Source organism: Epinephelus moara, chromosome 6 (genome assembly GCF_006386435.1).
Source record: "Epinephelus moara isolate mb chromosome 6, YSFRI_EMoa_1.0, whole genome shotgun sequence".
NCBI lineage: Eukaryota > Metazoa > Chordata > Actinopteri > Perciformes > Serranidae > Epinephelus > Epinephelus moara.
In genome coordinates, this window is record NC_065511.1 from 15,818,103 (window position 1) to 15,838,006 (window position 19,904).

Below are 19,904 nucleotides of genomic sequence, written 5' to 3' on the forward strand. Positions count from 1 at the left end.
TTTGGTTCGAAAACAGGTTCATGTGTGAGGTTTTCCAGTGGAAATGGTTACTGAGGAGCATTTATCCTGTCTGGAAACAGACCCAGCCCTCCTGGGTTCCTCATATACTCCAGGCATCTTCACTTTGATTGAATTATTTTGCAGCAGGCCAGACCCATCTCACCAGTCATTTGGAGTTTTTAACTCTTGGCCCTGTGCCGACAAGATAAAGTGCACACAGCCATCTGAAATGGCTCATGGTTGTTTAAAGATACACCACAAAGTCAGAGGACTGGTGTTGCATGCATCATCCCTGTGTGAGTGAAATAACAAGTAAGTTTGCAGGAAGTGCCAGGGATTGACATGAATTGAAAGCTCGGATTCTCTCTGCTCTGAAAGTTTTATGGCATGGATTTTAGCTTCTGTCACGACTTCAGTAACCACAGCTCGTATCCTCCTACCTCTGTGCAATCCATTTGCTTCTGTCACTGCAGGCTTTTACAACACTATATCTTGATCCGAACAGAAATAAGACTGCTCTCTGTTGTAATCACCATTTAATTGCCAGACAAGATGTTGCAGGGCCAATCACCCGGCTTTGGCCAGGAATGATGATCCATTTTCTCTGAATGGGATAACAGATGTTTGGGGTCTCGCACCCCCTTTCACAGTGACACACACACACACACACACACACACACACACACACACATTCATCACTTCCCCCACCTATCCTCTCTTTCTGCCCCAGGACTATTCAATCATTTGCTTGCATTAAAGTGACAGATGTCTGCATCATGGAGGCTCCCATGTGCCAGACAAGATTACTGATTCTGCTTTGTCTTGAGTCAAACAAAAGAAGGCAATGTTTGTTTAGGAGAGTGTATTTTCATGTGCTGAGAAGACATCGGTTTCTTTCATTAGGGGGAAATGTTGAATCCTCATGTCTCTTAATAGTTTGCATATTTTACATTTTATCTGGCAGTTAAAAACATCTGTGTATGTTCCAGTATGAATTTGGATGAGAAACATAAATTGACTGCAGTTTTCACACTGGATTGAATACCCTTGTCTTTTTGTCAAAATACTTCATTAGCACTTATTTCTTGCCCGTCTGTATCTCATCACATTACAGGAAATGTAAGGGCTACTTGTTCAAGACTTGGTATGAGGCTCACTCATCATGAATTCTTGCCAGTGTAGTCACTACAGTTTTTTCCCTATGTGACATCTTTCACTTCCAGTCCTTAACCACGCACCATACACTGATGAGAGTGCAACAGTAGCTGTGTGTGAGAGAGAGGCTGTGATGAACTTCCCTCTAAAAATATCACTCTCATTCATTTCACACTCGCAAGTCTCTGTCTCATTCTCACTTTCTCTATTATTCACAGACACCCTTACTCTGGATCATCACGGTAACACCATGTGTACACGGGGATCCTGGGTGGTGTCACTGTTAATATACATTCAGGAATAATCTGCAGAGTCATGTTGTAGTTTCTGCTCTGGGTTTCCTTTTTTAACTGCAATGTATAGTGTTATTCAAAATGACTACACTCTAAATAAACTATGTGTTAAACAGCAGTCAAAACCCATTCTTTGGCAAGGGAACATGTTTTGTTGCTATATGACACCCATCTTTTAAAGGTGCATTACAGCGCCTATGTCAGATTAAGTGCTATAATTATATATTTTCAGCCTGGCTGTCCTTGAGTGATGCCAGATAATATCACAGAACCTTTAAGCCAATATTTAATTGCAAATGATTATTAATCATTTGTAATTAAATATTGGCTTAAAGGATCAGAATCATATACTACTGAGAAACACAATATGTTACCTTTTCAAATCTGGAATATTTACATGCACATAGAGGCAAAAAGGTTGAGAGCCACTGCTTTAATGTGTTATCCTCTAGAAATACACTGTTTGTAGGCTACACTGCTCAAAAAATGAAGGGCGCACTTAATCGTCACAGTGTAACACCAAGTCAATTAAACTTCAGGGATATCAATGTCCATTTAGGAAGCACAAGTGATTGTGAATCAGTTTCACCTGCTTTGGTGCAAATGAAAGCAACAACAGGTGCAATGGAGAGGCAAAACCAAGACAACCCCAAAAAGGGAATGGTTTTACATGTGGTGTCCACAGACAGATGCTCTCTCCTTATCCTTCCTGACTGATTCTTTTCTAGTTTTGTGTTCTGCTAGTGTCCTTGTCACTACTGGTAGCATGACGCAGTACCTGCAGCCAAATTAGCTTGCACAGGTAGCCCAGCTCTTCCAGGATGGCACATCCATACGTACGGTCACCAAAAAGTTTGCTGTGTCTCCCAGCACAGTCTCAAGAGCATGGAGGAGATACCAGGAGACCGGCCCTTACACAAGGAGAGCTGGACAAGGCCGTAGAAGGGCATCAACCCAGCAGCAGGAACACTATCAGCTCCTTTCTGTGAGGAGGAACAGGAGGAGCACTGCCAGAGCCCTACCAAATGACCTCCAGCAGGCTACTGGTGTGCATGTTTCTGACTGCATGACAGGGGCATGAGGGACAGACGTCCTCTAGTGGGACCTGTGCTCACAGCCCAGCACCATGCAGCTCAATTGGCATTCACCAGAGAACACCAGAATTGGCAGGTTTGCCATTGGAGCCTCACTCTCTTCATAGATGAGAGCAGGTTCACACTGAGCACATGTGACAAGCGTGAAAGAGTTTGGAGACGCCATGGTGAACGTTATGCTGCCTGTAACATCATCCAGCATGACCGGTCTGGCAGTGGGTCAGTGATGGCATATCCTTGGAGAGTCTCACAGACCTCCATGTCATAGCAAACGGTACCCTGGCTGCTGTTAATTGAGCAGCTATGGGACGTTATGTATCGGCGCATCCAACGCCACCAAGACTGTCCAGGAGCTCACTGATGTCCTGATCCAGGTCTGGGAGGAGATCCCCCAGGACACCATCCACCGACTCATCAGGAGCATGCCCACACATTGTCAGGAGCGCATACAGGCACGCGGGGGCCATACATACTACACAGTCACATTATGAGTTGCCGTGATAAAATTCACACACTGGATCAACCTGTGATTTCAATGTTTTACTTTGATTTTCAGAGTGATTTTAAATCCACCCTCAGTAGGTTGATGATTTTGGTTTCCATTGACTGTTATTATGTCATTTTGTTCTCAACAAATTATACAATGTACATCAGTAAAGATTTTCAACTTAAATAATTTGTTCATCAAGATCTAATGTGTGATTTAAGTGTTCCCTTATTTTTTTGAGCAGGGTATCGTAATGTAGTGTTTTTATTTTTCCCCCAGTAAACTAAATTAAACTTAGCTGAAAAACCAGTAGGGGACTTCTAAAGAACAATACAGAGGCCTAAAAAGTTCTCAGCTGGTTCTTCAGATTAGTTTGCTGGGAAAATAATGAGCAGAGAAACTCTAAAAACCCTTACAGGGGCTTAATAAGTTCTTTGTTTGGCAGTGGTGCTGTACAGCACCTCAACCCATGCCCAAGACCCGCTGAGAAACCAACATTTTTCTGTGTACACTTGTAACATTTTTGCATCAATTAATCCTTCACACATTTAGTTTTATACTTTAGCATGATTTCCATATCAAGTGTGCCACATAAAAAAGGACTGTCAGCTGTAACATGCCTCCACACTGAAATTTATTTCAAGATTGTTGGATTTTGTCATAACACACAGTGTAATTATCTTTTTTTTTGTCTTTTTTTTGTTGCAAACATCAACAAACATCAGGGAGAGACCAACTCATGGCTGGCTTCATTATTCATTTATCATTCTTAAAATAATGTCATACACGGATGAGGTAATGAAAAATCCTAAGTCTTTAAGCCCTTATTCTGACAGGTAAGCAGTGACGGGCTTTGTGTAGCTGGTGCCTTGTTGGTGCAATATGTAAATCCCATGAGGCATAAAAAAACATGCCTGTCTCCAGTCTCTGTTGTTGTGCTCCAGATATCAACTGAGCTTCTGACAGGCAGGAAAATTGTTACTTTGCTGTGAAATCCACATGGGATTTCACTGAAGGAGACATTTCTGTACACAGACAGACTTTCAAACTGGCATACAGTATATAAATGCTGATGTAGTCCTCTGAATCCTGTCAGTAGTGTACTGTCTGCCTTACACAAACACATACAGTGCATATGGATGTAGCTGTGGCTTTGCTTTTAGTGCTCATGCTCTGTTCATGTGGAATGTGGAGATATAGAAAAGAGTGAGGTCATTTTTCTTCACAATGTTTCTACCTATTACACAAGACCAACAGTGGAATAAAATTACATTGACTGAAACTGAAAAGCCACACATTAATGAGATTACACTAATGAGAGTTAAAACTAACACATAACACATGAACTGGCATAAGACTAGGGATGCTATACAGGCCAAATCTGCTAGTGTGTCCATTATAAAAGATGTATAATGGCTTACTATTAAAAAAAGAACTGCAAGGCATTTGAGTGCCAACGAAAAATCAGCAGCTATAAATCATTTAGCCTTTCCCCTTCCGTGCTACAGAGATGCGTCTGTCAACTAGAAGAGACTGGACGACAGGGCTGGAACAGTTGGAGGGATATGGGGCCACCATCCAAGGGAAATGTTGCTGAGGAGGTTATGGTTTTCTGTTACCAAGTTGTGAAATTATTGCTCTAGGTTGAAGAATAACACAAACATCATCCATGTAATACCCCTCTGCTAGTGCAGGCCTCCCACTCATAAACTCTGCCGGGGTTTGCACGCACACACACACACACACACACACACATACTAATGTGTTTCTCAATCCTTCTACCTATTACACAAGCACACACAGACAAATGAATCCAACTTCGAATCCACCCCCACACACGCACACACATGCACACACACGCACACACACGCACACACACACTGGCACTTAAACAGTGTTTAATAGTTTATTGCGCTGGTGCTGTTTCCCACATCGACCACAGCTGATTCAAGAAGGAGAAGCAGGAGGAGGGGACGCAGTGGGTGGGGGTGGGAGGTATTTGGAAAGGATGAGGGGGGAGGAGGGGTCAGACAGCTGCTGTGTACAGTTACCATGGAAACCTTTGTCTAAACCCATCAAAATGGGAGGAGAATTCAGGGATGGGATGAGCAGTGTTATAAATTCAATTTTAAGAGGTTTTTTTTCTCTTTCTGTCTACTAAACAGGTTTCTAGACATTTACCTTCAGCACAGTTTTTAAAGTGTTTTAGACAAGTAACATATGACTCAAGACAGACATGACCCCACCCTTTATTGGAACCACACTCCAATACAGTTGCAGATTTTGATGCTTATTTGCCATACATATGGATTGCTGAAGGGGTTTAGGTCTTTTAAAATGAGTAAAAGAATGTACTGTTGATAGTTAAGCAGTGTTCATCACCAAGGAAAAGCAAGCAAGCAAACTTACAAGCACAGATAAAAGCTTAAGCTGCATTACAACAACACTACACACATTTTACATCAGGATTGCTTCCATTGCTGAATCATTTGGGAAAAACTATTTTACAAAACTTCATTAGTCTATTTCGGCTTGAAGTATTTAGGTTCTTTGCATAAGTGAAAATAGCGTTGCCAATGTGAGAATACTGCAATACAAGTAAAAGTTCTGCATTCAAACTTTTACTCGAGAAAATGTCTAGAAGTATTCATAGCTGAATATACTTAAAGTGTCAAAAGTAAAAGTACTAGCAAAGCTGATTGTTCCTTTCCACAATGTTAAAACATTATATTTATTTAATTATTGCTGATGCACTAACATGCAGTTTTATAATGTTGTAGTTGGTCAAAGTGGAGCTCATTTTAACTAGTTTAAATATGTATTGAATAGTTAGATCTATGACAGTAAATCATGTAATGTGTTCATCATATTTAAAAAAAACAAACAAAAAAAACAACTTACACTTCTGGGTAGCTTCAGTTGTCAGACACATGTTGTGGACAAAAAAGTACAATGTTTTGTGGAGAAACATAAAGTAGCCAAAAAAAAACCCTCAGGTAAAGTGTCAGTACCCTGTAAGTAAATCTTAAGTAAATATACTTAGTTACTTTCTGATGCTGAGTTTTAACCCATTTTACAGATAACAGTGCCAAGAAACACACGTGTGCAATGGCTTCCTGTCATGTTTGGAGCTGCCTGAGTGAAATGAGTTTCGATAATAGACCAAGACAGTACCAAACTAATAACCAGGAATTTAAATGTATGTTTCGCAGATGTCCATTAAAACTTTTAAGTGATTATGTTGTTCTCCTCATATCGTGAAACTTGATGAAGTTCTTTATCTTGAGGAAAAGTAATTTCCGTAATTACAGTGGATGGTTGAAAACTCGAGGAACCTCCTGGGTATACTGTATAGCAGTGGTTCCCAGCCTTTTCTTTAAGCACCCCTGCATCTCCACACCAGATGAACTCACCTGCCCCTTCACAACACCACCCGTCAGGTCCCAGATGTGTTTACTTGAACTTATCATTAACTTGATATTATTTACCACTATTTACAATATGTTTTCATACAATTGTTACAGTATTTTACAATATTGTTACATTATATTTTTATTCAAATAAACTGTCAATGTTTAGTTTAGTTTGGTCAAATTTGCATTTGCACTACCAGTGGCAGACTCTGGACTTATAGCTGTTTCAAACATATAGCCATTACTTTTAGCCCGTGTTGTAGTCAAGACCATCGAAACCAAGTACAAGACATAACCAAGACCAGAGTGTATCAAGACCAAGACTTTTAGGGGTTGAGACCAAGTCAAGACCACAACCAGGCCAGTACGAGTCCCACATTGCATGACACATTTACGATAAAAAATGGAACATGCAAACCATAGGTTCTTCTCAAACTGATATGAAAGACACACATTCACATAAAAATGCCCACAGGGAATAAATGAGGATTCCTGAGGAAAATTTTATGTGTTGGAATTTTCCTTTGTTTTCTGTGAGCAAACAAATACAAAATAACACTAAAGGCGCTTTAATACAGGCAGTTAAGTGATATCCCCGCAGTTGAGGTCTTGACCGGTCTTGAAGGGAAAAAAACAACAAAACTGAGTCCTCTTTGTCTCTTTGTTTAAGACTGAGACAAGTAAGTAAAAATGTGGTTGAGTCTGAGACAGGACCGAGACTTTCACAAAGTGGTCTTAGTCTTGATCTGGAGTGGCCTTGGTCTTGAGATCAAGTAAAACAACACTGCTTTTAGCTAACTAGTTAATATTAATCACTTTCAGCATTCTATTCATTACTTTTAGCTAACTGTGTGGACTTATTTGCTCAACTACTTTTCATGCACTTAAAGTTGCATCACCTTGTGCTCAAGTAACAGATGACTCAATAGATAAATTGCCTCTGTGTATTGTAAGCAAAATTTTATGTATTTATTGTTTCACACTAGTCGAGCTACAGCACAATGTTTCCATGCACCTTTTGGTAACTGCATAGGTACCGCCTCTGGTACCCCTGGTTGCGAATCATTGCTGTATATTACAGTAACTATAATGCTAATTTATAGTAGTGTAACCATGGTGACCTCTAGTGGTAGAAACCCACTCTGCACTCTTTGTCAAAATGCAGTCTTGGTCCATACAGAATGTAATATAATGTATATCCTTGTTAAAGACCCATAACATTTACTACGTTATTAAATAGACAGTTAAATGAAACGACAAAAGGAAGCTAGCATTTGTACAGGCATTCAGTTTAATTGAATCTGAAGAGAGTTCAAAGTTATGATACTTAAAAAAAAAACACAGAAGCAATGTGGACATGTAAATGTCCAAGCTAACAGGCTGGGAACATTCCCAAATGCGCAGTATACAAAATATCACAATGTAATATGTACAACAAAAAAAAGAACACAAATACACAGACAAGCACTCTTAGCAAGATGAAAATTGGTATTTACACAAAAATAAATAGAAAAAGAAACAATAAATAACATCAAAATGCATTGGTTAATGGATGAAATAAAGCTGAATTTGCTGATATAGCTGACCACTGATTTATACTCTATATACTACAGGCAGAGCAGAGTTATTCTTCATAGTGTTATAACATACACAGTCACTATAGAGGTTCACCAGCTCTTTTTGTATATAAATCAGAATCTTTTTGAATCCAAATGAATCTCCTGATAAATTTACATTCAAGCCAGCTCAGGACACAGATTAAGCCTGAAAACATAGACACGAAAAGATATTTTTATTGAATATGGGAAGAAAAGGGTGCTTAAGGTAGACTTAACTTCAAAAACAAAACAAAACAAAAAAACCTGGCTGCTGTGAGCTTGAATTCTCCACCTCCACATCTTTCTTCAGCTCACAAAGTTCCCACAAGCATGTAAGACAAACAACAATGTTGGGTATATTATAAAAAGACAGGTAAACATCTGCAAAGACAAAACTCTTGAACCAGCTTTTCTGTCAAAACGGGGAACACTGAGATAGTCCATCGTTGCTCTGGATAATATTCATTACAGTTCATCGCATAACATACAAGTAGGGATATATAAAACCTGCTATGGTTGTATACAGAAATAGAAAATCCAAATTTTAACATTCTGTGAGATACAGCTGATGATTATTCCATCATAAACCAGTGATGTAACAATCCCATCCAAGTCTCAAAGGATTAGAAATCTATAATTTCTATTTCTATGTACATCTTACCTCTGTATATTGATTTATTTTCCGTCTTTAGAATGTAACTATGCGCTAATGGGTGATAGCTCAAAGATGAGAGCTGGAAATAAATAAGAATAAATAACTCCATGTACACAAATAAGTGGATAACTGCAGGTGTCTATTCAGCAATCACAAACTGTAAACTTAGGTCTCTCTCATGTAACATCGATAACAACTTGAATAAGATGAGGACAAAAGGGACATGATACTGTACATTATCGTCATTTTTATATCTGTAAAGGTAAACAGCAACAAAAAAATGATACGCTCCAATATAAACTGACATGTTTGTGCGCGTATTATGAAGTGTATTCCTGTCTCGATACAGCAGTAACATTAGAAATGGTATATAATCTTTTTAAAGCAGCTCAGGCGCATTTAATGTAGCTTTCCCAGCATGCCAAATGGACCTGGTAAACACGTAGTTTCCTTTTCCAGGCTCAGTTTTAGTTGCTGAAAGTCACTTTTTGAACCGGATCTACAGTACTTGGCACCACAATAAAGAGAGGGAATACTAAGATCTATCCCGTACCGCACACTACTGTATTTTGGGTTATTTGTGATAACGGTCACCTTGGGCATGACCTTTGACACCTCTTACTAACAGAATGATGCTCTCTCAACACAAGCCTGTCTCAAATTTTATCTACAACAACTCAGGTCATGGCTTAAATAAACACATCACACCCTAACGCATCCATCCATCTAAATCTTGCTCAAATGTAGTCTTTCATGTTTTAGCACTATCAACCTAGATCCCAAAGAAAGGCCCTACCTCACCTCTACCTCTCTCGCTCCTCTTCCTCTAATCTCTTTTAGCTCTTCCTTTCCTCTTTCTCCTCCCAGAGTTCTCCTGGGGCTTCTCCTCTTTGCTCCCTGTCACCACTGCTCCGTTGGCGGCCTTGCTGAGCCCGTTAAGGGTCCCGTTAGAAAGAGCCTTGCCTGCTTTGGAGGAGGAGGAGGAGGAGGCGTCACGTCTGGGCTGCTGGCGGCGGTAGGTCTGGTAGTAGAAGTTGCCGAAGAGGATGATGAAGGTGATGGCATAGCAGATGAGGGAGTAGTGCATCCAGTGGGGGAAGTCGCAGTTGACGTAGAGGGACAAGGCTGTGTGGCCAATGGTGACGTGGAACTGGATCTGAGACACAAAGAGAGAAACAGAATTACATTACTGCAATGTGTGATTGTTTCACACATTTTTCAAAATGGCTTTCAGCCTGAGATTGGTTTTTACCAGTGACAGATTTTAGTGCCAAACGTGAGGTGGCAGGCTTAACCTTCCAAAATGTGTTAAAGGAATTTGTTTCTATTGAATTTAGCCACAGAATGAGTCAATATCCTACCATCTGGATGATGGTCAAGTACTTCTTCCACCACAGGTACTTCTGGATCTTAGGTCCACAGGAGGCCAGGCCATAATACAAGTACATCAAGACATGGATTGCTGCGTTCATGTGTGCACCAAAGAATGCTGCAAATAAAAGAAAATTAAACACTTAAATTAGTTTTGTCACACCAACTGTGGTGCTAGAATAGTAAGTCATATAAGTAAAATAATGACAGTTTATATATATATAGATATATATATATAGTTTATATATACATATAATAACAGCAAATTGTGAATTCTTGGCATTATTGACTAACAAATTATCCACTGTTATGGGTTATTTAGTTATGTGTCTGCAAGATGGTTTATCATGCTGTTGGCATGGACGGATTGTGACGCAAAGGGCCTCTGGGCACAGAAGCTTCTCTTTCTACATTACTACCGCAAAATGAACAAAAATTCTCAATACAAAAAGACTCGGTTTAGGATCAGACGCAAAACAAAAACACTCCAACAAGAAACAGAAACTTTAAACAAGGTAATCCATCCATGACTGTTGGGAAGTGCATAAATAAATGGAAGTCATTGGCTCCCTGAAGAATGTTACATCACTCTTACAAATTGTGGTACACTGTGGAAGTTCATGTAAAGTGCAGTTTAGGTGATGAGTAGTCAATTGGCTAAAAACCTGCACAACCAGCACTTAGAAAACTAAAGAAAAGCACAATTTTAATTACTGGGTCAAAAATACATTACTTTTTAGGTTAGAATAAGCATATGGCATAATATAAAACCCTATTGTGGCATGAGCTACTCACACTGTCCTCCTGCCACCCATTTGATGCCGATCCACCAGAGCGTGAACATGGTGCAGTGGTGGTAGACATGCAAGAAAGTAACCTGGTTGAATTTTTTCCTCAGGATGAAAAATACCGTGTCCAGGTACTCGATGCCCTTAGAGATGAAATACCACCACAGAGCTCCTGCCACCTGTCTCACACAGAACATGGGAAATGCAATAATGGGAGAAGACAGGGAGAGAAACAAACAGGGGAACATAGACAGTTAGAGAAACAGAAGAGTAGATCATCTGGACAACCTCAGGATCACCTGAGACCGACCAACTGATGTGTAACTATACGTCATGGAGCAGTAAGAAGGAAGGTGAAACCGAACACCTTCCATGATCCCTCTTCCAGCTCGCACTTTTTCTGATAACAGGAGCAGGGTCCAAATGAACGTAAGCTGATCATGTTTCTAAAACCACTGAGGGCGAAGCTTCCCTGGCACACTGACTAGAATTTTCTTAATTATTTGAGTACAGTAGAGAACTTCAGCAATATCTGTGAAAATGTTACATGGTAGTAGTTTAGCAGAGGTCTATTGTTACTTCTGGAAATGAATTACTGCACACACATAAACCATAAGAGAGTAAGTTACATAACAGGGCAGTCTACTGTGGTAAATGTTCTATTTCCATTTAAAGACGTATTTCACTGCTGGAAAAATGGTCTTGTCATAAAACTGGGCTGTTTGTGCAGTAGAAGGAGACAAATACTTTTGAATTTGGTGCAATGTGACTAGAGACAGCAGAGGAAAAGGGCTGTGGCATTTGCTTTTGCTTAAAAGGTAGAAAAAACCAACAACTACCCGGAATGTACTGCGCCGCTCTGGACCAATATAGGCTTCGCTGGTAGGTGACGGTTTTTCACAGGAAACAACATGGCCACCGGCTAGTAACAAACAATCTCAAGTGACAGTTGTACAGTAAGCTAAAATAGGTCTCTGAAAACATTTTAAGCCAGAAAAAGGCAACACAGCAGCATATTGTAGTGTATATTTGATCAGCATTTCTTGGTTGTACCATTTGATCTCAGTATTTTCAGCCTCCTTGTTGTTCACTAATTCTCGTATTACAGCTAAACAGTGCACCAAAATATGTTTCTGATGATATTTTAGACAAGAAATAGACAATTTAGTAACAGAATCTTGGTTTATATTTGATCAGCACTGCCTAGTTTTACAGTTTGATCAGAGTTCTTTGTGTTCGTGGTGGCTGGCATATGAAAATGCGAAAGTACAATCTGTAGTTCGAACGACGAGGGTGTGTGTCTTTGTTTGTGTGTCTTAGCCCCAAACACTCACCCTGACTTCATTAAGGTCATTTGAATAGTCCACAGGTTGACAAATGTAACTGTAGCTTGCTGCCCGCGCTGCCATAAACAGCTAGAACAAAAAAACCAAGAGAATATCTCAGTGAGAGTGACAGAGAGAAGAAGAGAGACAGAGTGCTTGTTATATTGTAATAAGGTTAGTCTGAACCCAGGGGAACACTGCTACTGTAACGTACTCATCTGGATGGATAGTTGGGATTCAACAGATTCAGATTACGCACTACAGTTTTTGCACACATGCCATTACGAACATCTAGTTAATAGTAACCCACCTCTTTAAAGATGAAGAAGTTGAGGAAGACCATGCTGAAGTTGTAGACAATGAGGGTTTTGCGGAGCTGAAAGGGCTCTCTGTTCTTCATGTATTTGGGCCCCAGCCAGAGGAATAGCAGGTAGGAGGTGCTGATGGCCAGCGTGGGCAGAGGGTTGTCCATCAGAGGCCATTTCTCCACTCGCTTGTCTGTGGGACAGATGTTCTCATAGCATTACATAACTATTCTTAATGTTCACATTGCGCTGACGCAGCGTGGGCTCAGTGTCAGTTTATTTTAAGGGAAGAGCAGCCAGGTCAAACACAACAGGAGCGCAGATGCCAGATTTTGCTCAGGGGTGACCTGTCTGGAGGGCTGTTCAATGTAGACACTCTGGTTTAATGGTGGATGTGATACTTGTAGAATATTATAAATGAGTGTGAATGTTAATCCTGTTCTGATTTCAGTTCAGTTATAAAAAGGAGGTTTAAATGGAGGAGCAAAATGAGACAAGACATTAAAAATCAATACATTGCTGTATATTTTATGTCAGCATACTCTATTTCCAGGCCAAGGGCATGGGTTTCATTTCAGCACTGGGGGGACACATATGGAATGAGAGGTCTGGGTCCTCCCCTAAGAAAATTTAAGCATCCTGTGACACCCCTCTCTGATTTACCCCTCTCTCTTCAGGAGCCTGGTGGGTGGAGTCGGGTCATCAGGGAGATTCAGCTCACCTAGGGCAGGCTTTCTCTCCCCTGTCTTCCACCCACTTTGGTTTTGGTCATATTTAGTTTATCATTACACTCATTTCCATTTTAGTTATGTAAAATAAACTTCTTTTTAGTTACAAGTCATGTGTCCAGCCTTGAGCCAGGTTGTGACAATTAATGTCCTGCATTCTGGTGAATTTTTTTGCTTTTTCTGCATCAATTTATGGTGAAACTTTCATGTTTTTATTCAGGGGTGTGTCCACTGCGTCCCCAACGAAATCTATGACTGTGGTCCAGGCACATTCACACATTCTTCAACTATGGTGCAACACTGACTCATTCTTTTGCAAACTTGCACCAAAGCACCGTCCATTTACTGACTCATATCAGGATAAACACACCTGTAGATGTATACACAAGTGGTCACACACAAGAACAAGTGTATTAAATCACATGTAAAACACCACTTCTCTCAAAAAGACCTGACACTGACAAAAGTACAAGATCATTACCTGCAATAGTTAGAGTCCATTTGTAGAATTCTATGGTGTCATTGATTAAATGTGTGACAATCTCCATGGCTGCGGCCGAGGACCTGAAATTAAAGATACAAGTGTAAAACTCTAAGCGTTTATTTAAAAGATAGGCTTGATCAACTGAGTAAGAGTGGTGTCATCTTCCTGGACATCAGTAATCAACACTGCTCCCCTCACCACGCTTATTTATTTCAAACGGGAACATAATAACAATCCAATTTTAAAGGGTTCATCCTTAAATAGCATGAAGCCCTAAAAGAAACGCACCCAGACGAACAGAAGGCCAGTGTAAAGCCTATAGGAGCCCGTGGCCCCATGAGGCCATGATAGATGGGCTATAGGCTTCATTGCGCACAAAGGCTGGGAGCACCGGCCGGCAGAGCGCATGTGTCAGCAGATTTTTGGCTTGAGCACGACCACCAGCCAACCTGTGGTAGCCCTCCTAATGAGGAGGGGGAAGCCTCGTGCCCCACTTTTACATTGAAATGGGTCATCTCTTATACCGTGCCAGACTGACGCATATGCTGATAAGTAGCAGGGTGCACACAATGTGGCTGAATGATCCCTAAAAAGATGACGCCCCCCTCTCTCCCTGTCTCTCTCCCGCCTGGAGCGGATCAAGCGCTGCTGCAGCATCAGCCTCAGTCCTGCACGCGCTGTCCACATCAACTGCTCTGAGAATAAACCATACATCACTGTTAGAATAAACATCTAACCGCGCTTTGTGCGTTTCTAACAGCCTTAGGCTCACTGATTTGTGATAGGATTATTAAGTATTGGAATGGCGAGTATTTGCATTCTGCGGCATGCAGTCCGGCCTTCAACCAGGCTGCATGAGCACTCCTATCATCAATATGATTTTCCCAAAACGCCTCAGCTGTTCCCGTCTTACGTTTGCAAAACAACATGATCAATGCCCATACAAAATAAATATGCTCTCAAAATGCAGACTGCACACAGGCAACATACTATCCCATAATATCGACATTGGTCTCGCCTTCTGCTCAGTGCGAATGAAGATGCTTATTACCTTACCGTGTCGGTGCTTTAAAAAAAATCCGTCTATAATGACATTCAACGCAAGGTCATGCAGTGTGTGTTATTCCGGGTTGTAATCGACTGAGCCGGCAATCTATGGATTGATTAATTGTTCCGGATCCAGTGTGAAATATACGGGCCGCTGAATTAACGGCGATGGCATGAATTTGTCGTTAAGGGACCACACTAGCCTCCACTGCGCGTCTGCTCCACTGAATTCCTCCTCTGATCCCTCACAGCTCCAGCGCCAAGGCAGAGAGAATACACCCGACACTTCCGGTCATACTTCCAAAATAAAAGTGCATTAACGCATGTTCCCCTTACAGCTCAGTAGAAAACGTGAAAATACAAAATATTTAACGTTTAATTGCCCCAAAGAGCAATAACACTAATAATACTATTACTGAAAACAATAATAATAATCTTATCAAATTATTAAAATCAATAATAATTCAGCAACTCACTCGTCTTGTCAATAAAATCCTTAGTTTTTTTATTCCCCAATTCAAATCATCTTTTTTGAAAGCACTGCCACTGTATTTCCTGTTTGCTTCTTGCTCTCTGTGTCTAGCTTGATGCAGCTCCGCTTCATTGGTGCCACTTGACCAGGATGATGGAAAGATGCTAAGCGCATGCGCACAAATGTAGGCGGATGCAGCAGCAGGCTACATCAGCTTCGTCAAGCCGGTCAGACACAGCCTGAGAAAGGCAAGGGAAGCATTTGTGTTGCCTTCAAAACAAAACAGTAAAAAAAAAAATGTGTGGGATCATCAGACAAAAATAACTATTGTGCACAAACGTTTTTGCTGGACTTTACCCATTAAAAGCTTAGTTTAGTTTATTTTACTGTAGTTTAGTTTACATGTACAGAAAATAAAGGAAAAAAAGAAAAAAGAAATTTAAAGTTAAAACACTGCAGGAGAGGTTAGAGACCAACAATGGCATATGGACTTACCTCCCTACTGAATAACAACAATCATAAATAAAAAGAAAAATATAAAACTGAAGATTGCATAATTGAACATGAGTTCCAGACAAAGAATTAATACAAAATTATTAGAGATATACAATTTACAAAAAAAAGTTACATATCAATCAATGAAGTGTTAAGAGTCTTTGCAAACTAGAGTCATTTTCAGATGTTTTTTGAATAACAATAATGCAGATAATGATTGTAGAGATGGAGGAGGGTTGTTCCAAGAGGTGGTCCTCTGTATTTCATTGTGAGTCAGCATCCCTGTAAAACAGATGCAAGACAGTGTATTGCATCATGGTGCATTTAGTCTCATAATAAAAGTGGGTAATGTATTTAATTAGGGAAAAATAATTAAATAACCAGCAAAGTGTGAATTTAAAAGGTTGTTTATTATAGGTGTGTAGTGTTAACTTATTTTGATCTCCAACTGTTATTTGTCACACAGTAAGCGGCACTTGTAATTCAATGCTGCATACTGTATAATATTTCTAAAACCTTAGGCTCTGTATCTTTATCAGATATTTTTGACTGAGGACGAATAAACTAAAGTTGCACAAGTGAAAGGTCATTTAATTAGGTTTTATTTTGAAATCCCTGACCAGAATCCTGATCATCACCCTGTCTGACTTGACTCTTGATGGCTCCGTTGCTACACCGGCTTCTCTCTTGTCCTCCACTGTCCAATCTGTTTGTTATATTTGTAAATCAGCCTACATATTATCTGCCTGTTGTTTCTGTGACGCTTGGATCAGTGGCGCATACTGTGCAGTCTTTACGCACGACTGATATGCGAAGAAAAGCGGAGATGCGCTCTCCGGACTCACTTCATTGATGGTCGTGAGCTTCCATCATAGGCCCTCCTCTCTGATTATACAGGAGCGAGTTCCTCATATCAAAATGGTCCGGTGATATGTAGTTTCGAATCGAGGAGGGTTTCATAGCGATAAGGTCAAAACTTGTCTTTTGAAAAATGAAGATTTGGAGCACGGAGCATGTTTTCAGGTCAGCTGGGATTTATTGTTGATCAGAATATTCATAAAGCAGAATTATGGTTCGCCATTGTAGCGCTGGGTTGATGGGACCCTCAACTTCATTAACAGAGTTAAAATAAATCGGAAATCGGAATTTAGTTGAGACACAGTGTATGTTAGTCTGGGGAATCTTTGTTACCGTCACCATGGCAACCTTTGATTGCAGCTGGAGCCACACAGCTGATTGAGATGAATTTTTCATGTCCTCTCTCATACCTTCATGTTGAAACTTTATTCAGACCTGACTATGTTCTACATCTTAAAACATTATGCATATTATTCAACTTTTAAAGCCAGCAATTCAGTTTAGCGTCAGTGTTTCAGAAACCCTTACTATATTCCAAGTCTTGTAGCCTATATATTATTGGTATTATTCAACTTTTTAATTGACATTTACCCAAATTCAACCCACTCCCACTCTTCCAACCATTGATACTACTTCACCTATTTGCACATTTAAGCCAGCAATGGGAAGCCTCAGCTTTTTTATTATTCAGCATTCAAAAATTGCATTCTCTAGACTTTAAAATTCATGAATATATGATTTTGGTCACCTGCTCTATGTCATAGCCCACGGAGAGATTGTGATCAATATGAGCATTTAACATCAGGAGTCAGCCATAACCACAGCCTCCCCAGTCACAGTTAAACCCCAGAGAGGGTCACTTTTGAATTGATTAAGCACATGACTAAATACGGGGATCACACACTCTGTTAGCCAAGTCTTTGCCAACATGTGTCAGCCAATAGTAGAAGCTAATACGTTGCTGTCTTTTGTGCAGTTACCCATGGGAGACGGTGATCAAGGCTGCCATGAGGAAGTACCCAAACCCCATGAACCCTAACGTGGTCGGGGTGGACGTGTTGGATCGCAGTCTGGATAAAGAAGGACGCCTGCACAGCCACAGACTCCTCAGCACAGAGTGGGGCCTCCCGGCCATTGTGCGAGCAGTAAGTCATCAACACGTACACAAGCACAGACACACACGGATGTACAGAAATATCAGGGATGCACGATATTGGGTTTTTTGCCAATATGCCAATATATAACAACTCATTTGCTTGATAACCAATACAGATATCAATATATCCACTTTTTTCCCACCTAATTTTAGTGATCATTAAGTATCCTCTGTAGTGGAATTAACATAATATTATACATGCATACTCTTATAATGATGGCCCACCAGCAGATGGAGACATCAAATACAATGCTTTTCAGTGTATGTAATATTCATTCAGTGTGCAAAGTAAGAAAAAGCATGTTGGGCAATTCAAATTGTTCATCTTAAAGCCAATATCAGCTGAAACTAATGACATGCCGATATCAACATGCATCCCTAAGAAATATAGCAGTACACATGTACAGAGGCATACAGGTGCATGTATGCAAGAAGAAGACAAAGGCACAGGTTCCTTAACTAGGTGTTCAGTGACCTGCAGGAGTCTGGATGAGTTGAAGTGTTTCAAAAATTGAGCTGTTTGTCATCTGAAGTGAGTACATTGCGTGAATATATGGCTTCCTCACTGTAGTTTTCACTCTGTCCATTGTTTAAGTACTTTCCCAACAACTGTGCTGGAGAAACAAACCACAGCTTCCAGAATATGTCGCTCACTGGTCTTTTCATTGAGTCTCAAGAGCAAGAAGCAGAAGTGAATCCTGTAAAAGTTGTGTCACGCACATACACATACACATGTCACATGATATTTGGGCTCATTTCACTGTACACACTGTGTGTTATCGTGCGTGCAGATATTAGGAACCAGCCACACGCAGACATATGTGAAGGAACACTCCATCGTGGATCCAGAGGAGAAAAAGATGGAGCTGTGCTCAACAAATGTAAGTTTACACTGAGTCCATGCACCAACCAAAGCAATTTACAGGAAATACAATGGTATATTATAGTAGCAATTCCAAATTAATAGTGTTCACTGTGTTTGCAAAAAAATATACCATTAATAAAGAAATCAAAATTTGTTTTTGTCTTCCAGATTACTCTCACCAACCTGATTTCAGTGGATGAGCGGCTTCTTTACAGACCACACCCAGACAACCCTGAGGTGTAAGTACATTGTACAATTTATCCAACTTCATTTTAAAACATTTTTGGAAACACTGTGTGTGTGTGTGTGTGTGTGTGGGTGTGTGTGTGTGTGCTATTATCCTATTTTTAAACTGCAACAGGGACATTGTGTTCTTGCAGGTACACGTCATTACACTGTTTCTTCAAATCTCACAGTAATCATGCTGTCTCTCTCTCTCTCTGTCTCACACTCCCTCCTCAGTACCGTCCTGACCCAGGAGGCCATCATCACAGTCAAGGGAGTGAGTCTAAGCAGTTATCTGGAGGGCATGATGGCTAGGAGAATGTCAGCTAACGCCAGGAAGGTAACACAAAATAAAGACAGTTATATTTATTGCATTTATTTGCATGTAGCCTGAACTTTGATACAAGTTGCTGATGATGTCTTTGCATGCATTCTAACTGGGATTGTACTGCCAGTCAAAAGTCACTACTCCCAGCAGTGCTCACTTGACTTTCTCTGTGTATGGCCTTTGACTTTTTCTTAAATCTTCTGTTTCTCTGTGTGGATCTGTAGGGTTGGGATGCAATTGAGTGGATTATTCAGAACTCTGAAAGAGAGAACGTACCTCTCTGTGACATTTACTAACTCTGGTAACTTGTTTCTTTGCTTTCCCTTGCACCCTACCAGATTATTATAAGCATGCCACTCTTTTATTCTCCCTCACAACGACAAAATCAAAAGCCTTACATTTGTGTATGCATGTGTCACACAATGCTCAGTGCTTATGTGTTTGCATACACAGGACTGCAGCTCCACAGTGAGGCCTACTTTCCCCACTACACCTCATAAACCAACGGGGATTCTCAGCATCTTGGGATCCTCTGCAGTTGGTACCTTTACCGTCTTGCACAGGAAGCTCAGACAAATGCTGCCAAAGCCCAAAGGTTACAGAGCTGGATTTAAGAGTTGTGGGTCCAAGTCTGGTTTGTGTGGCTCGATGCTAACTCAGTACTCAATAACCCATTAACAGCTATTCTAATCAAGGCAAGTGAGGAGAACAGGACAGTTTCCCTCCATGAGTTCAAGGGTGCTGCTGTCAACATCATGAGCC

The 19,904-nt window shown here is 40.5% G+C and overlaps 2 protein-coding genes across 3 annotated transcripts; one reads left to right on the top strand and one right to left on the bottom strand.

The window, feature by feature from the left end:
• Positions 1-7,710: 7,710 nt before the first annotated feature.
• elovl4a (ELOVL fatty acid elongase 4a) lies at positions 7,711-14,986 on the bottom strand. 2 transcript variants are annotated; one of them, XM_050046109.1, is made up of 7 exons: positions 14,753-14,986; positions 13,694-13,776; positions 12,490-12,677; positions 12,189-12,269; positions 10,862-11,033; positions 10,057-10,184; positions 7,711-9,851 (listed from the first exon to the last, which is right to left on the bottom strand). In XM_050046109.1, exons 2-7 carry the CDS (start codon positions 13,758-13,760, stop codon positions 9,522-9,524), a joined length of 966 nt encoding a protein of 321 aa, XP_049902066.1. In that variant the 5' UTR covers positions 13,761-13,776; positions 14,753-14,986; the 3' UTR covers positions 7,711-9,521. The 2 variants fall into 2 exon arrangements, with proteins under 2 accessions (XP_049902066.1, XP_049902068.1); XM_050046111.1 differs by having other exon boundaries at positions 14,748-14,986.
• A 1,366-nt stretch (positions 14,987-16,352) lies between these two features.
• On the top strand, positions 16,353-19,735 carry prelid3a (PRELI domain containing 3A). The gene is made up of 7 exons (XM_050046112.1): positions 16,353-16,733; positions 17,545-17,713; positions 18,516-18,605; positions 18,758-18,828; positions 19,052-19,154; positions 19,367-19,443; positions 19,596-19,735. Exons 1-6 carry the CDS (start codon positions 16,702-16,704, stop codon positions 19,436-19,438), a joined length of 537 nt encoding a protein of 178 aa, XP_049902069.1. The 5' UTR covers positions 16,353-16,701; the 3' UTR covers positions 19,439-19,443; positions 19,596-19,735.
• The last annotated feature ends 169 nt before the right edge of the window (positions 19,736-19,904 follow it).